General features: G+C 47.9%; 1 protein-coding gene across 2 annotated transcripts in view; it reads right to left on the bottom strand.

The window, feature by feature from the left end:
* The window catches only part of LOC121282287 (N-fatty-acyl-amino acid synthase/hydrolase PM20D1-like), a 117,209-nt gene that overhangs the window by 5,762 nt on the left and 88,541 nt on the right, over positions 1 to 22,906 (bottom strand). Inside the window, exons 10-12 of one of the 2 annotated variants that reach the window (XM_041195931.1) lie at positions 20,766 to 20,931; positions 13,915 to 14,014; positions 6,232 to 7,316 (exon numbers count right to left, since the gene is read on the bottom strand). In XM_041195931.1, the coding sequence (XP_041051865.1) occupies positions 7,187 to 7,316; positions 13,915 to 14,014; positions 20,766 to 20,931 (396 nt within the window). In that variant the 3' untranslated portion in view covers positions 6,232 to 7,186. Of the gene's footprint in view, positions 1 to 6,231; positions 7,317 to 13,914; positions 14,015 to 20,765; positions 20,932 to 22,906 lie in introns of those variants that run through there. The other variant, XM_041195932.1, reaches the window with a different exon arrangement.

The raw sequence follows: 22,906 nt of genomic DNA, 5'->3' as shown, positions 1-22,906 counted from the left end.
TTCCACTTCTCTCCCCCCACCCAAACCTCCCACCACCCCCACACACACACCTTAAACCAGCTTATATTTCACCCCTTCCTGGGATTCACCTAGTTCTGTTGAAGGGTCTTGAGGACTCGAAATGTCAACTCTTTTCTTCTCCGCCGATGCTGCCAGACCTGCTGTTTTTCCAGGTAATTCTGTTTTTGTTTTGGATTTCCAGCATCCGCAGTTTTTTTGTTTAACTAACAAAGGCAATCTGGACATTATCACATTGTCGGTCGTTGGAGCTTGCTGTGCACAAATTGGCCGCTGCACTTCCCATATTTCAACAGTGACCATACTTCAATAACACTCCAGTGGCTATAAAGTGCTTTGGCCTCTCCTTAAAAGTAATATAAAAATGCAAGATCTTTATTTTTTATCAACTGATGCACCGTTCACAGTCAAAAATAAAAATTCTCTTCTGTATCTGTCTTGCTGCTTTCAAAGTCACTCTTACTCTCTTCCTCCTGTTGCTCTCCTGCCATTTTTCATTCTCTCTATGTTTTTCCATTTTCAGGGAGTGGGGGAGAAGCAGTATGGGGTGGGTGGAGGCATGTCCTGAAGGCTGTGATACTGGCTTTAAATAGGGAGCAGGCCAGAGACTTGGAATGGTGTGACTTAAACCAATATGTGAAGGATAGTTGTCATGAGTGACATCTCGAAACGTGACCAGCAGTTTTCGCACCTAACTGCTGAATGCCGGACAGAGAGGTAGCTAGGTAAATGGACGAGTGAGGTGAACATTGCCTCAAGTTGCTCTGAAACCAACCATTAAAGGAACAGAGCATGCCATTAAACCCAATTGCTCATCAGTTCCATATTATATTCATTTGTGGTATATGGCATAAACTCAAACAGTATTGCTTATGTGCAATGCTAGATAATCTCTTTCTTAGTCTAGCCTTTCTTTATCTGCTGAAGATGAGCTGAATTATGTGGAAACCTGGTCGACATGTTCATTTTCACGTTTATATTGTACCCTGGAGCCTAAGTTGACCAAACGTATTTTCAAACACTGGACATGGTTTTATATTTCCTTAGCTGGTGTAGGAACTAATTGCTCTTCAATAGTTAGTCATTGACTGCTGGTTTGTCATAAGAGAATTGCATGAGCCAATTACTAACCAAGTTAGTGTGAAGTGTTGCCAAGTATCCCAAATTGTTTGTCGCCTCCTCCTCAAACCAATCAATGCTAGCCAGAGACCGACTTAGTCTGTTGCCATTATAGGGCAGATTGATCTCATTCCCCATAAAAGCAGCAGAATCTAAATTAAACTTTTCAAGTTCTCCCCCTTCCTCCTGTTACTCTTAAGGACAGAGGATCAATGTGATGATGACATACTGCTACCCAACTGTCACCATCAATGAAGAGGGAGAGGACCCAGAGACAAGTAACTAGAAGATTGAGTGAAAAGAAGACCCAGAGACTCAATTAGCCCCTTTGTTTAGAACATATAAATTCAGACATTCCCAGTATGACCAGCAATGAGTGCATGACCTAAATGTAGTGTGAGAGCTGAGAGAGTTCAATGAGAGGGGAGGGTGGTGCTCCGCATTAGCTTTTTCTCTTTCACCCTGTAGGAACTGGTTTTTGCTCTGTTACAGGGGAAGAGGCTAGTTGTTTGGTGAGTACCTGGTAAGTGATCAAGATCTATTCCATTCCTAAGGTTTAAAACAGTACAGAAAATGTGATAAGATTAACAAACATAAAAAAGAAAATAAATAATTGAATAAAATAATTAAGTAATTAATTAAAGCATGTAAGTATGATAGGACAGGTGATGTGTCATGGCTGCAGCATGTGGGAGCTCCTAGATACCAGTGTTATCCAGGGCAAGCACATCTGCAGTAAGTGTTTGCAGTTTGAGGAGCTTCGGCTCAGAGTCATCAAACTGGAGGCTGAGCTGCAGACACTGCGACACATCAAGGAGGGGGAAAGTTACCTGGACACTTTGTATCAGAAGGCTATCATACCTGTTAGGATAGGATCTTCTGATTTGGACAGGAAGGTGTGACTGTAGCCGAGGCCGGTAAGGGGACCCAGAGGGCAGGAGTACAGGAGTGTCAGTCTCTACAATTACCCCAAAGGTTTGAGGTTCTTTCAGCTTGTTTGGATGAGAGTGGGGGCTGCAGGGTGGATGAGCTGACTGACCATGGCACTGAGGTATAGGAAGCCATTCAAGTGGGGAGAGCACAAAGGAATGTGGTGGTAGCAGGGAACAATATAGTGAGGGGAATTGACACTTCTCCATAGCAAAGAGTGAGAGTCCAGAAGGCTGTGTTGCCTGCCCGATGCCAGGGTTCGGGACATTTGCTCAGGACTGGAGAGGAACTTGCAGTGGGAGGGGGACGATCCAGTGGTTGTAGCCCATGTCGGTACTGCCGACATAGGCAAGATGAGGAAGGAGGCTCTGCATAGTCAGTATGAGGAGCTAGGCACCAAATTAAGAAGCAGAACCACAAAGGTAATAATTTCTGGATTATTATCTGAGCCACGTGCAAATTGGCATAGGACAAATAAGATTAGGGAGATGAATGCGTGGCTCAAAGACTGGCGTGGGAGAAGTGGGCTCCGGGTCGTGGGGCACTGGCACTAGTATTGGGGAAAGTAGGATCTGTACTTGGGGTGGTCTACACCTGAATCGTGCTGGGGCTCATTTCCTCACGAGTCACATAACTAGGGAAGTAGAGAGGGTTTTAAACTGAATAGTGGGGGCAAGGGATCAAATTTGGGAAGATGTGGTAAAGCAAAGAGTAGAGACAAGGCAAGGGAGAAAGGTATTAATATGGGAAATGATAAACAAACCAGGACAGGAAGGGACAGAGAGTAAGGTCTAAGAGTGAATCAGCAGAAAAGGCTAGATGATACAGAAATAATAGAAGGACAAAACTAAAGGCTCTGTTTCTATATGCACATAACATTCAAAACAAAACAGATGAGCTGATAGCGCAAGTAGAAATAAATAAGTATGATCTGGTAGCCATTACAAGCACGTGGCTACAGGCTGATATAGATTGGGACCTGAATATTGAAGGGTATGTTACATTTAGGAAGAACAGAAAGTTAGGAAAAGGTGGAGGGGTGACTCTGTTAATTAATCATGACATTAGCACATTAGAGAGGGACGACCTAAGTTCAGGAAACCAGGATCTAGAAGCAGTTTGGGTTGAGATGAAAAATTATTAAGGTAAGAAGTCACTTGTGGGAGTGATACATAGGTCCCCTAATTGTAACTACATGGTAGGATAGAGTATAAAAGAAGATATAACGGGAGCTTGTCAGAAAGGTACAGCAATAATCCTGGGGGATTTTAATCTAAATATAGGTGGAAAAATCAGATGGGCAAAGGTAGCATAGATGAGGAGTTCATAGAATGTTTTCAGGATAGTTTCGTAGAACAGCATGTCCTGGAGCCAACCAGAGAGCAGGCTATACTAGTCCTGGTATTGAGCAACGAGGTCGAATTAATTGATAACCTCATCGTGGAGGCACCTGTAGGTGGCAGTGATCATAATATGGTTGAATTTCACGTTCATTTTGAGGGAGAAACGAGTGAGTCCAAGACTAGTATCTTAAACATAAATAAGGGCAATTATGATGGCATGAAAGCAGAGCTAGCTAAAGTGAACTGACAAATAAGGTTAAGGGATTGGTCAATAGAGGTTCAGTGACAGACATTTAAAGGGATATTTCAGAATACACAGGATACAATCCAAGGAGAAACAAAAATTCCAAGGGGAGGACCCACCGTCTGTGGTTAACTAAAAAAGCTAAAGACAGCATCAAACTTAAAGAAAAAGCATAAAATTACGCAAAGACAGGTGGCAGGTCAGAAGACTGGAAAGAATGCAAAGAACAGCAAAAAGATTAATGAGGGAAAAATTATAGTAGGAGAGAAAGCTGGCTGGTAATATGAAGGCGGATAGTAAGAGCTTCTATAGATATTTAAATAAGGGACATAGATAGGTTAAGTGAGTGGGCAAACATTTGGCAAATGGAGGTTAACGTGAACAAATGTGAAATTGTCCATCTTGGCAGGAAGAATGATCTAAATCGTGAGAGATTACAGAACTCTGAGATTCAAAAGGGATCTGGCTGCCTTGCTGCATGAAGTAGGAATGCTAATAGAATGTCATCATTTACTGAGAGGGGAGTTGATCACACAAGGGAGGTTATGCGTCAGTTGTACAAGGCACTGGTGAGACCTCAGTCTGGAGTATTGTGTACAGCATTGGTCTCCTTATTTAAGGAAAGATGTAAAAGCATTAGAAACAGTTCAGATAAGGTTTACTAGACTAATAACAGGAATGTGTGGGTTGTCTTACGGGGAAAGACTAGGCAGATTAGGCTTGCATCCACTGGAATTTAGAAGAGTAAGAGGTGACTTGATTGAAACATATAAGATCCTGAGGAGTCTTGACAGGATGGATGTGGAGAGGATGTTTCCTCTTGTGGGAGAATCTAGAAGCAGGGGTCACTGTTTAAAAATAAGGGGTCAATCTTTAAGACAGAGATGAGGAGAACTTTTTTTTCTCTTAGAGGGTCGTGAGTCTTTGGAACTCTCTTCACCAAAAGGCAGTGGAAGAAGAGTCTTTGAATATCCTTAAGGCAGAGGTAAATAGATTCTTGATTAACAAGGTGGTGAAAGGTCACTGGGGATGGGCAGGAATGTGGGATCGAGATTACAATCAGATCAGCCATAACCTGATTGAATGGTGGAGCAGGCTCGAAGGGCCTAATCTGTATGAGCACAGAGACTGGCATTCAAACTCTGCAAAATTAATTTATACAGAATAAGCCTTTCACAAAACTCAGGGCATCTCCGTAGGGTTAAGACATAAATATCTTTGAGAAATGGTGGGGTTGTAAAGTGGACAAGTGGTTCGCTCTTATGTAAGATAGATTTCCTGCCTATTGATTATGAGTGGACAGAAAATAAAGCTCTACGTTCTGTGCTTACGATACCTACTTTACACACACAGGCGCATTAATTGGACCATCACTACCATATTGTCAGGGCACTGAATATGGTCTTGCCAGCAGCAATGTTTCTTTTTAAAGCCTCTGGTAGGACAGCATAGCATAAATTTGGCTTCAGAAGACCTGTTTCGGACCAGTTTAGTTGACTGTCTTAAGGATAGAAGACTGAAATGGAGACAATGGTCATATCAAATAAACTGCCTGAAGGAACATTAGACTTGTGTTCAGATTAGACAGATTTTTGATCGACAAGAGAATCAAGGGTAAAGAGAAACAGGCAGGAAAGTGGAGCTAAGGCCACAGTCAGATTAGTAATGATCTGACTGAATGGTGGAGCAGGCTCGAGGGGCTGAAAGGCCTCCTCCGGCTCCTATTTCTCACGTTCCTATAATCTTACAATCTATGGAACTAAAATCAATTAGAGACAAGCAGCGTGAGAGAAAAAGCTTCTCAAAGTGTCGGCCTGCCTCAGGTGTTCAACATTTGGTTGTCCTTTTACTTTGAGGGCAGGATATTGAGGTCGGCGAGCGGGAGGGGGGGGGTCGGGGCCTGCTCGCCGATGCGTAAAATGGCGCCGGGCGGAACTCCCAAAGTCATTTCCATTTTCAGGTTGGTGGGGGTGCAGCCGTGTCAGCTGTGCACCCGCCGACGGTCTATTGAGGCCATTGAAAACGTAACTGAGCTTGTTAATGGACCTGCCCGTCCAACATTAAGGTTGGCGAGTAGACCGGGAGCCCTGGCGGGCTTTAGAAAAAGCATAAAACCTCATCCACGGGCGGGATGAGGTTTCATGTAGATTTTAAAAAATTTAATAAAAGTTCGAATGAAAGCGATGGTCACGTCCCAACTCAGGCGACAGTGTCACATGAGGGGACATGTCAGGGAAATTTTAATTTTGGGCATTGACCACTTTTGAATTTGGCGCCGATCTCCCTGAGGCAGCACTTAGCCTCGGGGAGATGAGTGATGTCGTCCGTATGTGGCTTAGGGAATAACCCCGCCCCCACCCCCCCGCCCACACAGGGAGCACATAGCGCTTTCTGGCGGATGTCACGATGGGCAGGCCTTAATTGGCCCGCCCACGTAAAATGGCGGCGCACCCCCCCAACCGGGGGCACTGATCGGAGGCGCGCCTGCCCACGTCTTCTCTTCAACTCCAGCCCCCCACCCCCAATGGGGGGGGGGGGGGATTCTTCCCCAAAGAATGCAAGGAACAGCAACACATCTGGGTTCCAAATATCTGTTTTATTCATTTATCATTGTAATAATTATAATACTATCTGGTAAATCTAAGAATAGTGTTATGAAGCCATAAGAATGGCAAGGAAGAATGCCCTGACACGAGGGGGCCTCAATCCACAGTGTATAATTTCCGAACAAATCATTTTTAAATACACACTTCACAGTGCGGCTGCCCCAGACAAGGGATGCAGCCATGTATAAATATCACTGTGAAAACATCACCAAATTTAAATACACAAAGGGTATCGCTGAAAAGGTGTTTGATAGTATTCGCCAAGCAGATAAATTCAGACAAGACTACATATTCATTCTTCTCTTCAGCCAATAGTAAAACGTATATTTTCAAATTTTGATGTGACAATGTTAATTTGTAGGTATTTGCATGTTTTGAGAATGTATTTTCCTTCCGAATTTTGCTCTCTGCGCCTCTTGGATGACATCGGCAGTAGATGGTGTTGCACCACTGTTCCACAGGAGGTAGTATTTCTCCAATCCCTCTGGTTCTTCTTTATCATTGTAGCCAGTCAGTCTAAATGAGCAATTTCCTTTGCCCTTCCCCCATCCACACACGAACGTTTCCAGTTCTAAGTTGCTGCAATGCACTCGGAAGGGGTCACCCTGGCTGATTTCTCCCCTGACCCCACGCACCCTTTATCTTTCCCAGTCCAAGCAGACCAAACCAACACAGCACCGACCAAAAATGAGCCCTGTTTCATACACCGAGTCACTGAGGTATTTCAGTATTCTTATTTCTGTTAATCCCTTCATCACCAACCCTTAAAAAAGGTCTACAAAGAATGACAAATCTCCTTAAGGGAGAGATAATCATAGTTGAATTTTCACTGGATTTCATGGGAATGTAATCCAACTATACCCACATGAATTATGTTGGTAAACCTCAGGGATGGAGCAGGCTGTGTCAATCTGGGGACTTACTCGCTACAAGTCACCCAAGGCACTGTGAGGAAACGGTAGTTTCCAAAAATCAGAATACTGCATTAGACGGAAGTAAAACTTGACAATTTCTTCATAGTTCTTTACAGATAGTCTTTCATTCACACCGTGTATCCTGCAAGAAAGAGAGATAGAGAGGAAGATAAGAAGCGCTATTTTAAAAACCATTATTCAGTGCTTGTCAGGATGACTGTTCAAGTTAGTGTGTAGAGTTGTAATTGAATGTTATACCACACAACGCTACAGTGCACTGGAGCATCAGATGACCAGAGGTTACTTTTGAAAAGGTCAAGACAGGAAAATGAAGCTGAGGCCACATTCAGATCAGAATTTGAATCATAGAGTTATAGAGGTTTACAGCACAGAAAAAGGCCCTTCGGCCCATCGAGTCTTCGCTGGTCAAACAAGTACCTAACTATTCTAATCCCATTTGCCAGCACTACCCCCATAGCCTTGTACGCCACAGCATCGCAAGTGCACAACCAAATACTTTTTAAATGTTTCTGCCTTTCCCACCCCTTCAGGCAGTGAGTTCCAGATTCCCACCACCCTCTGGGTGAAAAAATTCTTCCTCACATCCCCTCTAAACCTCCTGCCCCTTACCTTAAATCTATGCCCCCTGGTTATTGATCCCTCCACCAAGGGCAAAAGTTCCTTCCCGTCTACCCTAACTATGCCCCTCATAATTTTATACACCTCAATCATGTCCCCCCTCAATCTCCTCTGCTCCAGGGAAAATAACCCCAGTCTATCCAATCTCTCCTCACAGCTAAAACTCTCCAGCCCAAGCAACATCCTGGTAAATCTCCTCTGCACTCTCCCTGGTGCAATCACATCCTTCCTGTAATGCGGATTCCAGAACGGCACACAATGACCTTATCAAATGGCGGGAGTGGGCGTGAGGGGCCGAATGGCCTACTCTTGCTCCTAACTGTACGTCCGTATCATCGTTACATTCGCTGTTCAGTTACCCCACGTGACTTGTTTCTTGGATCAGGAGTTCAGTAGCCTTCGCACTGTCGACTGAATTCATCCTGTTATCAAAGGTCCAAGTCATCCCTGTTGAGGGCAATTCTCTGGTTCTTCCGTGAGTTCAAAGGGCGACCGCTCTTTGTCGCTCGGAGCATTGAAACCTACTCACGGCACAGGTCAGGGTTCTCACGGCCCGGTGAGTCTCGCTGAGGAAGGCATTTACCCAGTCAGCAGCTTCTACGCCACAAAATATGACTAAACCATCTAGTGATACAAAATCAGTTCAAGGGATAGAATGAATCAACGCCACCAAGGTCAAGACCATCAGAAAAGGTGCAGCTGGCACAGGCTGTTCTATTACAGTATCTGGGCGACAGAATGAGCAAATATCTTCGCTTCGGGGTGGGAATCGCCACGGGTGGGACAGGAAATTTGGCGGGACCAGCAAAAGGTCCGTTGACTCTTGGGCGGGAATTTCCAGTCCTGCGGCGGACGGGACCGGAAAGTTCCGCCTTTCCCATCAGGCGGGTGACCCACTCTTTTGGGGCGGACCAGCCCACCCTGGGGGTCAGGGGGTGAGGCGGGTGGGAGCTAAAAAAACAGCCCCCGCTGGCCGGTGCGGTAGCTCCCAGGCCCAGGGCCCCCCCGCTGGGCCTGCACGCGATGGGTGGCTGACACAGCTCGCTAAGAGGCAAACGAAAGGAAGCCGACTGGGATCTTCCTGCCCTGATGGGGGTGGGGGGTGGGGGGGGGGGTGCAGGTCACGTCTCTGGAGGTGGGCACCTGGTGGCCAGACCAGGGGGCCAGGACTCCAGGCAGATCTAGGCTGCCTGGTTGGAAGAGCAGCCACAGGCCCCCCCACCACCCCCCAACCCCTGAAGAGCGACTCCGCCCCTCACAATGGTCGCCTGGCTGCAGGATCCATTTTCAAAAAAATTTAAGACCATAGGAGCAGAAATTAGGCCATTCGGCCCATCGAGCCTACTCCGCCATTCAATCACGGCTGATAAGTTTCTCAACCCCAGTCTCCCGCCTTCTCCCCGTAACCTTTGAGCCCCCTTACCAAGCAAGAACCTGTCCATCTCGGTCTTAAATACACTTAAATATGCTTAAAATTTACGTTTCAGATCGGCAGAGAGCGGGTGCCTCCATCTTGAAGCGCCCTCCCCTTTACTCACCTTCTAGCGCAGCCTGATGCTCCTTTCAAGCTGGAAGGACTTTGATTGGTCCTCCAGTTTCGAGACCCTGCTCTTCCCCTATGTGGCTCCGGCACCATGGGGTGTTTTACTATGTAAAAGGTGCTATATATGAGTTTCATCATTGGTGGTGAGAAGAATTGTCCTCAGGGGCTATCTTCTGGAATGGTATCCAATCACCAAGAAGCTGCGTCTGGTTGGACAGAGTTTGTCTCACTGACGTGGAGCCAATTGCATAAAATTGAAAGCAACAGAATTGGAGGGGCTTGTATTATTTAATCTCTGTCTGCATGACTTGGGATTTTAATTTCACCCCATGGCAACTTGGCTGCACTAATAAAACCTCCCGGTTGCTCACTCCCCAACCTGAAGCATCAGCATCTAACACAGCTTGTCCAACGTCGTGTTTGACTGGGATATTCCGCACAGAGCTGCTCCTCCAAGCGCTGGCCGCTTCTCTCCCGCGTTGGCTGCTGAAAGGCTCAGTTAGCGATTCTATCAGCCTCGAACGTGGGAGAGAAACAATCGGTGTGTGGGCGGAGCAGTAAACACCAGCAGCGGGGGCAACGGGAGCCAATGGGCTGTGGGGCTGAGGGAGTGGGGGTTCCCGAGGAGTGGAGATTCTTGGTGGGGGAGTGGAGAACCCAGGCGGGCTGGAGCGATGCCCACTGGCATCTGAGTGAGTGAGTGATTGGGGACTACATGAGAGAGAGATAGAGAGAGAGAGAGAGAGAGAATGTGAGGGGGGTGGGGGGTGGGGGAGAGACAGTGTAAAGGGGGGGTGGAAAGAAATTGTGAGGGTGGTAGAGAGTGTGAGAAGGTTGTGGGAGTGTGAGGGGTTGAAGGGGGGTGTGAGAGTGAGGAGGGGGTGAGAGTGTGTACGGGGGAGGGGACTGAGAATGTGTATGGGGGGGGTGAGTGTGTGTAGGGGGCTGAGAATGTGTCAGGGAGGCTGGTGAGTGCGAGGCAATGAGGGTGGGAGAGAGATTCAGAGAGTGTGCGGGAGCAGAGGGAGTGTGTGAGGGGAGTGTGTGAGGGGAGTGTGTGTGAGGGGGCAGTGTGTGAGGGGAGTGTGTGAGGGGAGTGTGTGTGAGGGGAGTGTGTGTGAGGGGAGAGTGTGTGAGGGGAGTGAGTGTGAGGGGGCAGAGTGTGTGAGGGGAGAGTGTGTGAGGGGAGTGTGTGTAAGGGGAGAGTGTGTGAGGGGAGTGAGTGTGAGGGGGCAGAGTGTGTGAGGGGAGAGTGTGTGAGGGGAGAGTGTGTAAGGGGAGAGTGTGTAAGGGGAGCGTGTGTGAGGGGGCAGTGTGTGAGGGGAGTGTGTGAGGGGAGTGTGTGAGGGGAGTGTGTGAGGGGAGTGTGTGAGAGGGGGCAGAGTGTGTAAGGGGAGTGTGTATGAGGGAGCAGTGTGTGAGGGGAGTGTGTGTGAGGGGAGTGTGTGTGAGGGGAGTGTGTGTGAGGGGAGTGTGTGTGAGAGGAGTGAGTGTGAGGGGGCAGAGTGTGTGAGGGGAGAGTGTGTGAGGGGAATGTGTGTAAGGGGAGTGTGTGTGAGGGGGTAGAGTGTGTAAGGGGAGCGTGTGTGAGGGGAGAGTGTGTAAGGGGAGAGTGTGTGAGGGGAGAGTGTGTGAGGGGAGAGTGTGTGAGGGGGCAGAGTGTGTGAGGGCAGAATGTGTGAGGGGAGAGTGTGTGAGGGGAGTGTGTGTAAGGGGAGTGTGTGTGAGGGGGTAGAGTGTGTAAGGGGAGAGTGTGTGAGGGGAGAGTGTGTAAGGGCAGTGTGTGTGAGGGGAGTGTGTGTGAGGGGGCAGAATGTGTGAGGGGGTAGAGTTGTGAGGGGGTAGAGTGTGTGAGGGGAGAGTGTGTAAGGGGAGTGTGTGTGAGGGGGCAGAGTGTGTGAGGAGAGTGTGTGAGGGGAGAGTGTGTGAGGGGGCAGAGTGTGTGAGGGGAGAGTGTGTGAGGGGAGTGTGTGTGAGGGGGTAGAGTGTGTGAGGGGAGTGTGTGTGAGGGGAGTGTGTGTGAGGGGGTAGAGTGTGTGAGGGGAGAGTGTGTGAGGGGAGTGTGTGTGAGGGGGTAGAGTGTGTGAGGGGAGAGTGTGTGAGGGGAGTGTGTGTGAGGGGGTAGAGTGTGTGAGGGGAGTGTGTGTGAGGGGGTAGAGTGTGTCCACAAGTCTGGCTCACTCCCAGTTCTCATTCACCCTCACACGGCACCAACATGCACCCTCATAGTAGGTGAGGGTGAGTGAGTGAGCCCTGAGTTTGGGAGTGAGCCAGACACACACTCTCTCACCCGATCACACTTTAATTTAATTTAAATCTTTATTTACTACACACTGTTTTTTCACTCAGCACGTTGTTTCTTTTCATACCTCAGCTCTTAAAAAAATTTATGTTTGATTTTGTGCCAAACTAATTTTCTGAAATTTGCGCATCGACCCCTTGAATGAGAAAAGTTTGGAGATGTGGCACCCCCCACCCCCCCCAAGGTGAACAGGTTGGACAATCCTGATCTAACGTGTACGATGATCTATGAATCAGCACCATTTTGGAAGGGAGTTACCACTCTTGTGAATAACGTTTCATACTAGCCCGCCTGTTTGGTGATCCAGTTTGTTGATTCACAGCTAAGCCAAGCAGACCAGGAACAGGTCCTGTTCCATCCCCAGTCTCTGCTGGTTTATCTGCTCGCTGTCGAAATGGCTGCAGAGACAGGACTGTCAGCCTCATGTAGCTGAGCTGGGAAGACCAGTAGTCAGGTCTCCTGCTCCTGCTCACTAACTGCTGTTCCCTGTTCGGAGTGGGTGTGGGTGGACTTTAGGTGAAAATGAAGTCTTGGCTGCGGTGATGCCCTACAGGTCGAACAGTCCACTGAAAATTCGTCTAAGGTTCACAAGCGACTGACCTGCCCACTTGTCCAGTACCTCGGGATCAGGCTTCAGAAAAGAACCAACACCTTCAGGAAGAACAAGGGGACGAATGTGGCAGAAGAAAAGGTATTTAACATCACCTGCAATTACACAGGGGGATATTTTAACCCCTTGGCCTGGCAGGAACGACACAAATGGAGAGTTAAGGCGGTGGGCAATGAGTTAATTCATTCACGGGATGTGGGCTTCGCTGGCTGGGCCAGCATTTATTGCCCATCCCTAGTTGCCCCTTGAGAAGGTGGTGGTGAGCTGCCTTCTCGAACTGCGGTGGTCCCTGTGGTTAAGGTGGCAGGCAAAGGGTTGAAGTGGCAGCCGGGAGTTGAACAATTTGCTTCAAAATCTAAAATGAAAACACGCAATTGAGATACAAGCGCATAATTGGGAATATCAAGATAGTTAATTATGTGTTAGAAACATGAGGAACAAGATTAGGTTAAAGGTTTGAAACTGTCATTGTATGGAATCATAAGAAGGAGTTAATGATCTGTCTCTCTCTCTCTCTTTCAATGATCTTCCTGTGTCTAGAGGTGCATGAGGCAGCTGATGCACAATCTTAAGTCTGTTTCTGTAGCTTATTTTTATGGGAACAGATTGCTGGCTTGAAGCCAGAGGCTGTAGCATGAGAGGGGCTCTGCTCTGCATCGAGTATGGCTGACCAGGGGTCTCTCCTATAAAAACAAAAAAACTGCGGATGCTGGAAATCCAAAACAAAAACAAAAACAGAATTACCTGGAAAAACTCAGCAGGTCTGGCAGCATCGGTGGAGAAGAAAAGAGTTGACGTTTCGAGTCCTCATGACCCTTCGACAGAACTGAAGCTAGCCCTCTCTGAGCATGATGGGATACGTAGCCATTACTGTGGGGACCCGGATGAGGATGCAAATTGTAAGATTCAAAGGCCTAAAGGCCTTCACAGCTTGAGTAAACAAGGTGTTAAGAAGATAAGAGAACTGACAGGGGGCTGTTGGATACCAGGTGCTAATAGAATTCCCCAAGAGCAAAACGGTTAGATAACAGGGCACATATGCGAACTTGATTCGTTCAGCTCATTAATTAGGTTTTGTGATGCTTGAGTTAAAGTAATTAAAGGTTGTAACCAAGCAGTGTAATGAAATATGATAACTAAAAGCTATACATTTTTTTTTTACACAGACTTTATGTCAGAGACAGACACCCTGGAAACATGTCGAAAAGTCAGACGGACTCGAAACGTTAACTGTGTACCTCTCCGCGGACACTGTCAGACCTGCTGAGTTTTTCCAGGCATTTTTGTTTTTACCCGGGAAACTAACCAGGGTACGTCTCTCCCAGCATGAGCTTGAATTAAAATCTTTATTTACTTGAAACTCAGACTCAGGTTGGTTGGTTTATTGTTTTCTGTCGCAGTCCTGCACCTCAAACTAATCTGTCCTGTGTTCTCTGTATAAAGTTAGAAAATTATTCACTGAGGTAGTTATAATGAGTCGGAACCAGACAGGTAAAAACACACTCACTCGGCAACCACATTCACTATACCAGCATTCTTCAACACGAGGCAATGGCCAAGAGTTGCTTATGGTCAGTGTAGCTGGGCTTGGAGCTCAAAAAGAGAACGGTTAAAACTTGATTAATGTCGTTGTGATGACTTCTTACCGAGATAGGTCCTCTTGCTTCACCATCATTGGTGTAAATCTATAGAGTTCCCTGGTCAGGTTCAGGTAGTGTCTGGTATCTGTGCCCGCAATACAGAGACCTAGTGGCAAAGCAGAAGAAAGAAAATAATTAGCAAGTAACAGACTATGTTTTCCTTATTTTTCTTGACCTTCACTGCATGAATGATAAGTATCACTCTTGTATCAGACACCATTTCTCAGCCGCTTGTTAAAGGCAAGTCACATTTGACAAACTTAATACTTCGTTTTGGTGAAGTGAGCAACCAGATAGATAAAGAGAGTGCAGTAGACGTACCCCTGAAATTTCCTGGGTGCCCTCCCAATCTACTCTGTAACTTGGGTAGGAGATTGATGGCTCCCATTGGAAAAGCAGCCACAGATGGCCAAAAATGCCGGCTTTTGATTTTTCTCGAAAGATTTCCACTAAATTACAGTCAAAGATCAGGAGAACATTGTAGAAATCCACAACTTCAGACAGTGTTGGGTTTTCAGAAGACATTCGATTGGGTAGGGCCGCAAGGAGCTGGTCAGAAAAATCCAAGAGGACGTTATCTGAGGATTATAGCAGCGTGGGTAGAGAGTGGTTGACAGAGGGAAACTAAAGATTTAGGGCAGAATTTCCTGCCCGTTGAGTAGGCGGAACAGCAGCAGCTGCGGGCGGACGGGTGTGAACCTGAACGGCGCCCGTGATTGGGGCTGTGCCGCCATTTTGCGCGGACGGCCAGCGCACTTCCGACTCCCGAGGACAGCGGGAGTGGGCGGGCTGCGGGGGGGGGGCGCACAGACCGCCCAGTCCAATGGAGACCCGAGCGGCCTGTTTTCTAAAGTTGCTGCAACCTTTCCAAGGTTGTGAATGACAGCCAGAGGATGGGCTCCCCAGAGCGTTGCTGGTGAGCAGGCCAGGCAGGAGGGTAGGGCCGGGGTTTGGGGGGGGCACTGTGCCCCTCGCTTTTCTGACGCCTGCCTTGCTGCCCTCCTCGAGGAGGTGGCGCCACGGTGGGAGGTCCTGGTCCCCCAGGATGGGAGGAGGAGGCTCCCCCACATGGCCAAACGTTCCTGGGAGGAGGTGGCGGAGGTGGTGAGCTCCCGCGACGTGGTGCGGTGCACCTGGATCCAGTGTCGCAAGCGCTTCATCGATTTGTTGCGCTCTGGAAGGGTGAGGACCATGTTGGCATTGGGCATTTAACCCAGCAGGTAGCCTTACCCTTTTAGGTCCCTCCCCCCCCCCCGCCACCACAGTCTTACTGTCGTGACTGCATTTTTCCTACGCTGGGTGGTCAAGCCGATAGTGCCCATGCTTGAGTGGTTCATGAGGAGATGAGTTCTCCCCCCCACACCATGTGTTGCTCTTAGTCACACATGACTAGCCTGGGGGCAACCTGCAGGAGATGCAGACAGGCACATACTCAGAACTCCAGCATATGTCCTATTCACGGTGATGAGATTGTGGAAGTGGAACCTCAAGGTCAAGTGACCATAATTCAGTAAGTTTCAAGGTACTGGTGGATAAGGATAACAGGAGTCCTCGGGTTAAGGTGATTAATTGGGGGAAGGCTAATTATAACAATATTAGGCAGGAGCTGAGGAATCTAGACTGGAGGTGGAGGTTTGAGGGCAAATCAACAACTGACATGTGGGGGGCTTTCAAACGTCAGTTGATATGAATTCAGGACCGGTATGTTCCTGCTAGGATGAAGGAAAAGCGTGGCAAGTTTCAGGAACCTTGGCTAACGAAGGATATTGTCAGATTAGTCAAAAAGAAAAGGGAAGCATTCAAAAGGGCTAGAAGACTGGGAACAGATGAAGCCCGTGGAGAATATAAAGAAAGTAGGAAGGAGTCAGGAGGGCTAAAAGGGGTAATGAAAAGTCACTGGCAACCAGGATTAAGGAAAATCCCAAGGCCTTTTATACATATATAAAAAGCAAGAGGGTAGCCAGGGAAAGGGTAGGCCCACTCAGGGACAGAGGTGGGAATCTGTGTGTGGAGCCAGAAGAAATGGGAGAGATATTAAATGAATACTTCTCATCAGTATTCACCAAAGAGAAGGACTTAGTGGTTGATTTGTCTAGGGAAGAGTGTGTAGATAGCCTGGATCATGTTGAGATTAAAAAAGAGGAGGTGTTAGGTGTCTTGAAGAATATTAAGGTGGATAAGTCCCCAGGGCCAGATGGGATCTACCCCAGAGTACTGAAGGAGGCAAGGGAGGAGATTGCTGGGGCCTTGACAGAAATCTTTGTATCCTCACTGGCTACGGGTGAGGTCCCAGAGGTCTGGAGAATGGTTGGAGACTTGGGCGGAGAAATGGCAGATGGAGTTTAATCCGGACAAATGCGAGGTAATGCATTTTGGAATGTCTAATACAGGCAGGAATTATACAGTAAATGGTAGAGCCCTTAAGTGCATTGACGGGCAGAGGGATCTGCAGGTCCACAGGTCACTGAAAGTGGCAACGCAGGTGGATAAGGTAGTCAGGAAGGCATATGACATGCTTGCCTTCATCGGGAGGGGTATTGAGTATAAAAGCTGGGAAGTCATGCTACAGCTGTATAGAACCTTGGTTAGGCCACACTTGGAATATTGTGTGCAATTCTGGTCACCACATTACCAGAAGGGTATGGAGGCATTGGAGAGGGTGCAGAGGAGGTTTACCAGGATGCTGCCTGGTCTGGAGGTTATTAGCTATGAGGAGAGGTTGGAGAAACTCGGATTGTTCTCACTAGAGCGACAGAGATTGAGGGCCGACTTGATAGAAGTTTACAAAATTATGAGTGGCATGGACAGATTAGTCAGAAGCTTTTTCCCCAGGGTGGAAGAGTCAATTATTGGGGACATAGATTTAAGGTGAGAAGAGAAAACTATAGAAGAGATGTGCGAGGCAAGATTTTTACGCAGAGGGTAGTGAGTGTCTGGAATTCGCTGCCAGAGGAGGTGGTGGAAGCAGGTACGATAGTGGTGTTTAAGAGGCAGCTTGACAAATACATGAATAGGATCCGAATAGAGGGATACGGACCCCGGAAGTGCAAAACGTTTTAGTTTGACGGGCAATATGATCGGCGCAGGCTTGGAGGGCCGAAGGGCCTGTTTCTGTGCTGTACTTTTGTTGATTGCAGGGGACTAGGCACATGCTCAGTTGGGGCCTGATGATGTACCTCTGCAGTCATCCGCAACGCAGCAGCTGCAGGAAATGCGGCCGGGATCATCTGGGAGAGACACATGAGGCTGTGCATCGCTTGGTGTCCGTGGTTGAGGAGTCCACGCGGAGCATCGCTGATGCAATGAGCCTCATGGCAGAGCGTCAGCTTCCTCCAGGGAGAGGGTGGCCACTCTCGTGGAGAGGGGCTTCCAGAAGAACAAGCAACTCCTCCTGGGGTTACGCTCGAGCCTGCAAGCCCTCACAGTGCCAGTGGCCACGGCCGGTCAGTGCCAATGTGGGAGATGGTGTGGGCTTCAAGCTTCCCAGCTCGTTGCCCATCCATCGACGGTGAGCAGGGAGGTCCGGGGTGACCTCACGTTGGCGGAGCAGCTGCCTGCCATCTCTGCGGGCACATCTCAGGGCGTTCCAGATGAGGGCAGCAGCTCCTCCGCCCCTCTGCCAGTGACCGTAGCATCCACTGAGGCTGCGATGACTGGGGAGATGCAGCTGTGGAACTGGCCACTCCCTCCCAGGCGGGGCCAGCACAGGCTCCACGGGCCAGAGGACACCCGCCAAGGTCATCGAGGCCCACAGGACAGCAGAGTCAGCAGGGCTGGCTCAGATACCACTCCCAGCGCTGGTGTAGCACCAAGACTTAGCACCCGGAAACATAATTATAAGGCACATTAAGCACACCACGGGTTTCTCACTGGTGCTTTTGTGTTGGCCTGTGATTTGGTGCTTATTATTCATTTCTGCTTGAAAAATGTTTTGTTTTGACTTAGTGAGAACTTCTGATGGTGAAAATTAAAACCAGATGTGTTACCATAACTGAGCGTGGCTCCTTTGTTCTGCATTTGTATGTTTTACATACATATCATGAGTGTTTGAGTGGACATTGAAGTTTATGTCCAAAGCCCTTAGTTGCAGCTGATGACCTGGCAGATTTAACACTTAAGTGGCGAGTATGGAAGCGCCGGGCAAGGCTGCTCCTGCTGATCCATTTGTGTGGAGCTACCCGGAGGTTCCTTGGATTAAAGTCTCCCTGTTGTCCCTGCCTCCTTGGTGTAGTCCCGGGTCAGTGTTTAGCCCCTCATCGTTGCCCTGTGCTTCCTCATCCTCGGACTCACTGCTGGACTCATCATGTGCAGCCGCATCCACTGCATCAACATCTTCATCGTCCACTGCATCCCCCCTTTCCAGTGCCAGATTGTGGAGAGCGCAGTATGCAACCACTATCACAGACACACAAACTGGGGGGTACTGGAGTGCGCCCCCTGAGCAGACCAGGCATTGGAGGCGCACCTTGAGAAGACCGATGGCTCTCTCCACCACAGCCCTTGTGGTGCCGTGGATCCTACTGTACCGCTGCTCAGCTTCTGTTCTTGGATGGCGGAGAGGCGTCATGAGCCACCTTCTGAGGGGATAACCCTTGTCACCCAGCAGCCACCCATCCAGCCGGGCTGGAGCACTGAAGAGCCCCGGCACCTGGGAGTGTCTCAGGATGTAAGCGTCGTGGGAGCTGCCTGGGTACCTTGCACAGACTTGTAGAATCAGCATCCTGTGGTCACACACTATCTGCACGTTCATGGAATGGAAGACCTTCCTGTTGACGAAGGCACCGGGCTCACCTGCTGGTGCCTTGATGGCCACATGTGTACAGTCTATAGCACACTGGACACGGGGGAAGCCAGCAACGGCCGTGAAGCCTCTGGCTCGCTGTGTCTGACTTACCTGGTCCCAGCGGAAGTGGATGAAGGTCAATGCCCGTCCGAACAGTGCGTCTGTAACCTGCTTGACACAAGTGTGGACAGCTGACTGGGAGACACCTCAAAGATCACCCACCGAGCCCTGGAAGGAGCCAGAGGCATAGAAGTTGAGGGCAGCTGTGACCTTCAGAGCCACTGGTATGGGGTGTCCACCCACACAGTTCAGGGAGATCTCAGGGCCAATCATCTGACAGATATAGTTGACCGTCTCCCTTGAGAGACGGAGCCTCCTTCGGCACTGCCCCTCAGTCATATTGAGGTAGCTGCTTCGCTGCCTGTAAACCCTGGCAGCAGGATTGTGGCGTCTTCTGCAGCCCCTTCCACCTTGGACAACCTCTTGACCCTGCGTCCCTTGTGCCTGCGCCTGGCCTCCCAAAGGTGGCTCCCCTGGAGGCTGAGTGTCCACTCCTGGCCTCCTCCTTATTCTATCCCTCCCTTCCTGCTCAGAGGAGCTGCCTCCAGTGGAGAGGTCAGAACCCATACCCCCAGGTTAAAGGGAGGCCTCTGGAAAGCTGCAGGCCCGATAAAGATTACTGTCTGCAGACTGCTGAACTGAAGGTTCAAGGTACAGAGAAAGCTGCTCGAATTCATTCCGAACTGCTACAGATCACACAGGCAAGGTTCTCTGTAATAAATATTTCACAGACCAGATTGACAACCCCATTGAGCCCTCTTATCCCGCCTGGGGATGAGTTTGATTAAAAAGTCTCTTACCCACCTGCCCGTTGCGCCCACCCGAAGATCGCGCGGGCGGCTGAAAATCGCCATCGATTGACGATTTAAGGGCCTTACCCGGCCCGTTAATTAATGGTGGGCACGCGTCAGACTTCATCGTGCGCCCGCCCAGCGGAACATCGCGATGGCGTCAGGACGTTCGCCCCCTTGGGCATCAAGCAGAAAGTTCTGCCCTTAGGGTGAACGTGTGCTGCTTGGGTTGGTGGACAACTGGACATGGTACTAGGGACGGTGCTCCTCCTGCTATATATAGGTCATCTGGTTTTGGTCTTAGACGGCACAATCTCAAAATTTAATGATAATACAAAAGCAGTAGAAAGGATTGTAAAGACTTCAGGAAGACAATTGGGTTAGTGGAAATGGCAGACCGGTGGTAGATACAATTTAATGTTGATAAGAGCAATGTAATATATTTTAGGAGGATAAACAAGGATAGGAGTTTACAAAAACTATAACATGTAATTATGTTGTTTACTTAAAGTAGAAAAATATTTGTTTATCATGGCATTTCACAGAAACACAAAGGAAAAAATGGATGCCAGGCCAAATAAGGATACGTTTGTGGAGATAATCTAAAGCCGGGCCAAAGAGATTAATTGTGGAGGCAGGCGGTGGGGGCGGCGGGGGTAGACTAGAAGGAATAAAGGGAGGTGGAAAGGTTTAGGGAAGGAATTTTAGAGTCTGAAGCATGGCTGCCTAATGGTTAGGCGAACGCATAAGAGGCGGGAGAGGAGCTTAAGACAGTTCACGAGGGTTGCATCGCTGAAGGAATTGGGTTTCTGCTGAACTTCTACAAAGTTAAAAACATACAGAGACAGAGGCTTGCGCAAGCTTACTCACCCCCCCTTTTGTTCCCAGACTGGATTGAATATTGGTCAGTCTGGGCCTCAACTCCAGGTTGTGTCATTCTTCCACACTTACTAGTAATTGATGGGTTACATTTCCACAATAACATGACTATAATGCACCAATATAGACTCCAAAACCACTTTAGTCACAAGTCCAGAAGGCAATTATATACTTTACTGGTCTGAACTTTGTAGAATATTTAGCAGATGCCAAGGAAACCACTCAGCATTATCAGGGGATGGAAAACTAGCGGGCCAATATCTCTCACATTGTGGGAATCTAGTCATCATAATTGTTTTAATTTAAATGTAAAGCAAACCCTTTAGTTCAGGAATTTCTCTTACCTGGAGCAATGGCTACTGCAGGGAAAACGTCTCGAATTGTTCCTTTGATGACCTGATACCCAAATGAGTTGTCATTGTAAGAACTCAACGGGAGCGAGGGATGGTGCTGTAGAACTTCAATCTTCACTCGTTCATCAGAAATAATACTTTGAACTTGATGGAGAAGCTGGAAAGAAAGTCGGATGTAACACAATTCATTAGCTTTCATTGACAATTGACGGAAAATATTTTGTGATCATCGCTCATAGGCTTTGAGCTGTTGCATTCAGTCTAACAGTGAAGAGATTTATAACATGCTCCGGAGGCAAAAGGTGACTTTGGGCTGATTGCTTTCCACCACTGGGGATTTCTCCCTGTCATTTCGAGTATTTGATAGAGATTGTTTTGCCAAGTTGAATCAATGACTCCATTCCCCAGGATGGTGGAAGGTGAATTTGATGAACTTTACTAATCCAGGCATTCCCACATTCCCGTGAATTGAAACCCCAGATCGATGCTCCAACATAAACCTGAAGGACAGGGTCAATGCAATGTCTTATATGTGGGAAGGGAGTTAAAGATTCAGTAAAAAAAAAAATAGTGGGGAGTGATAACTGCATTCAGTGAAAATAAAGCAAATATCTTAATCTCATGGTCTGTTTGTTCACTACTACCTGGAGTGATTCATAAGTTACTTCAGGTAACATCAGAACCCAGGAATGCAATGTGCCAGCATTGGAGGTACAATTCCTCTATTAATGTAAAACAAGTCTCTTTTCTTTCACAATTAATGATCTGCTTACATTAATATAGCCTCAGAAATTACATATCTCAAAGCTGCAGATGCTTGCAATTTCATTAGGGAGTAGTTAATTACAAAGCAGTTGTCCCTCTCTTCTCATTAGAGAATTTCAACCTTATCATTTGCACCTAATAATGTCCTTTTAGCTAATATTATTCTGTGTTGGATGTACAATATGCAGTACGTCGGTGCATTGTGTGCTTGCGCATCGAGTAGGCTGAATAGTAGAGTAGAAGTGAAACATATCCCCTTACTTATGGGAGTCCCTGGCCTGTGACTGATCAAAATGGAGAAGGTTCATTCAGGAAGGCACCAAGCGCATCGAGAGACCTCGTTGAGGTGTCAGAGGGAGCACGCAAGCCTCCAAACAACTCATCTACCCCACCCTTCAAACACCACCTGCCCCACATGCGGCAGAGACTGCAGATCATGTGCTGGGCTTACCAGCCATCTCAGAACCCATCGAAATGGAGAGGGAGCAAATCATCCTTGATCCTGAGGGACTGCCTAAGAAGAAGATGGCACTTCCCCCAATTTTTTGTCCTTTTTTTCTCTCTTTCTACTGAACATAGAGTTGTGTCAGGATTTGGAACTACAAATTCCTGCGGCACTGTGGTACCTCATCCAATGGTCTGTTCAGCAAATACCAATAAGACCATATAGAGTAGGAGGTATCTGAACTGAGGTTGATCCGTGCCCTACTAATTAGAATAAATAAGTCTTGATCAGGAAGGGGGAACCAATTTGCACACAGGAAGATCTTAGAACATCAATGCGATAAATGTCCAGTTCATCTGTTTTGGTGATTGTTGGTTGAAGGATAAATGTTGGCCAAGACAATGGGAGAACCGCCCTGTTCTTCAAATAATGGCTTAACGTTCACTTAAGCAGAGAATTGGGAAGGACTTGGTGTAATGTCTCATCCAGAAACAGTACCTCTGACAGTGCAGCATGCCCTCACTATTACACTGAAGTATTAGACAAGACCTGAGACTCATGAACCTGGAGGGAATTTTGAATCGACAACTTTCTGACTCAGAGGCAATTGGGCATTTACTGAGCCAAATGGACACACAGTAGTTACACGGCTGTAATGGAAAAATGTTACCATTCATTCTTTCGTTTCTTTGCAGTGATGAGCTGAAAAGACAGGGAGACACTGAACCCCATTCACAAAGGGACACCACACTCTTTTAGGGCATTGTTACTGCATGGTTATCACTAAGCAACTTGGGAGACAGGAAAGGAAGACTCACACTGGAGGTGAATCCCTCAAGGAGTCTCCACCTTAACTGCAGCCAAATGCCGGTTCGCACACGATTGCTGCTGAACTTTGGCGAAAGGTTTTTGAGCAACTTCA

The sequence above is a fragment of the Carcharodon carcharias genome, chromosome 9 (assembly GCF_017639515.1).
Source record: "Carcharodon carcharias isolate sCarCar2 chromosome 9, sCarCar2.pri, whole genome shotgun sequence".
NCBI classification, from domain to species: Eukaryota; Metazoa; Chordata; class Chondrichthyes; order Lamniformes; family Lamnidae; genus Carcharodon; species Carcharodon carcharias.
Note: the sequence above shows the minus strand (reverse complement) of the source record. Positions and strands in the feature narration are given on the sequence as shown.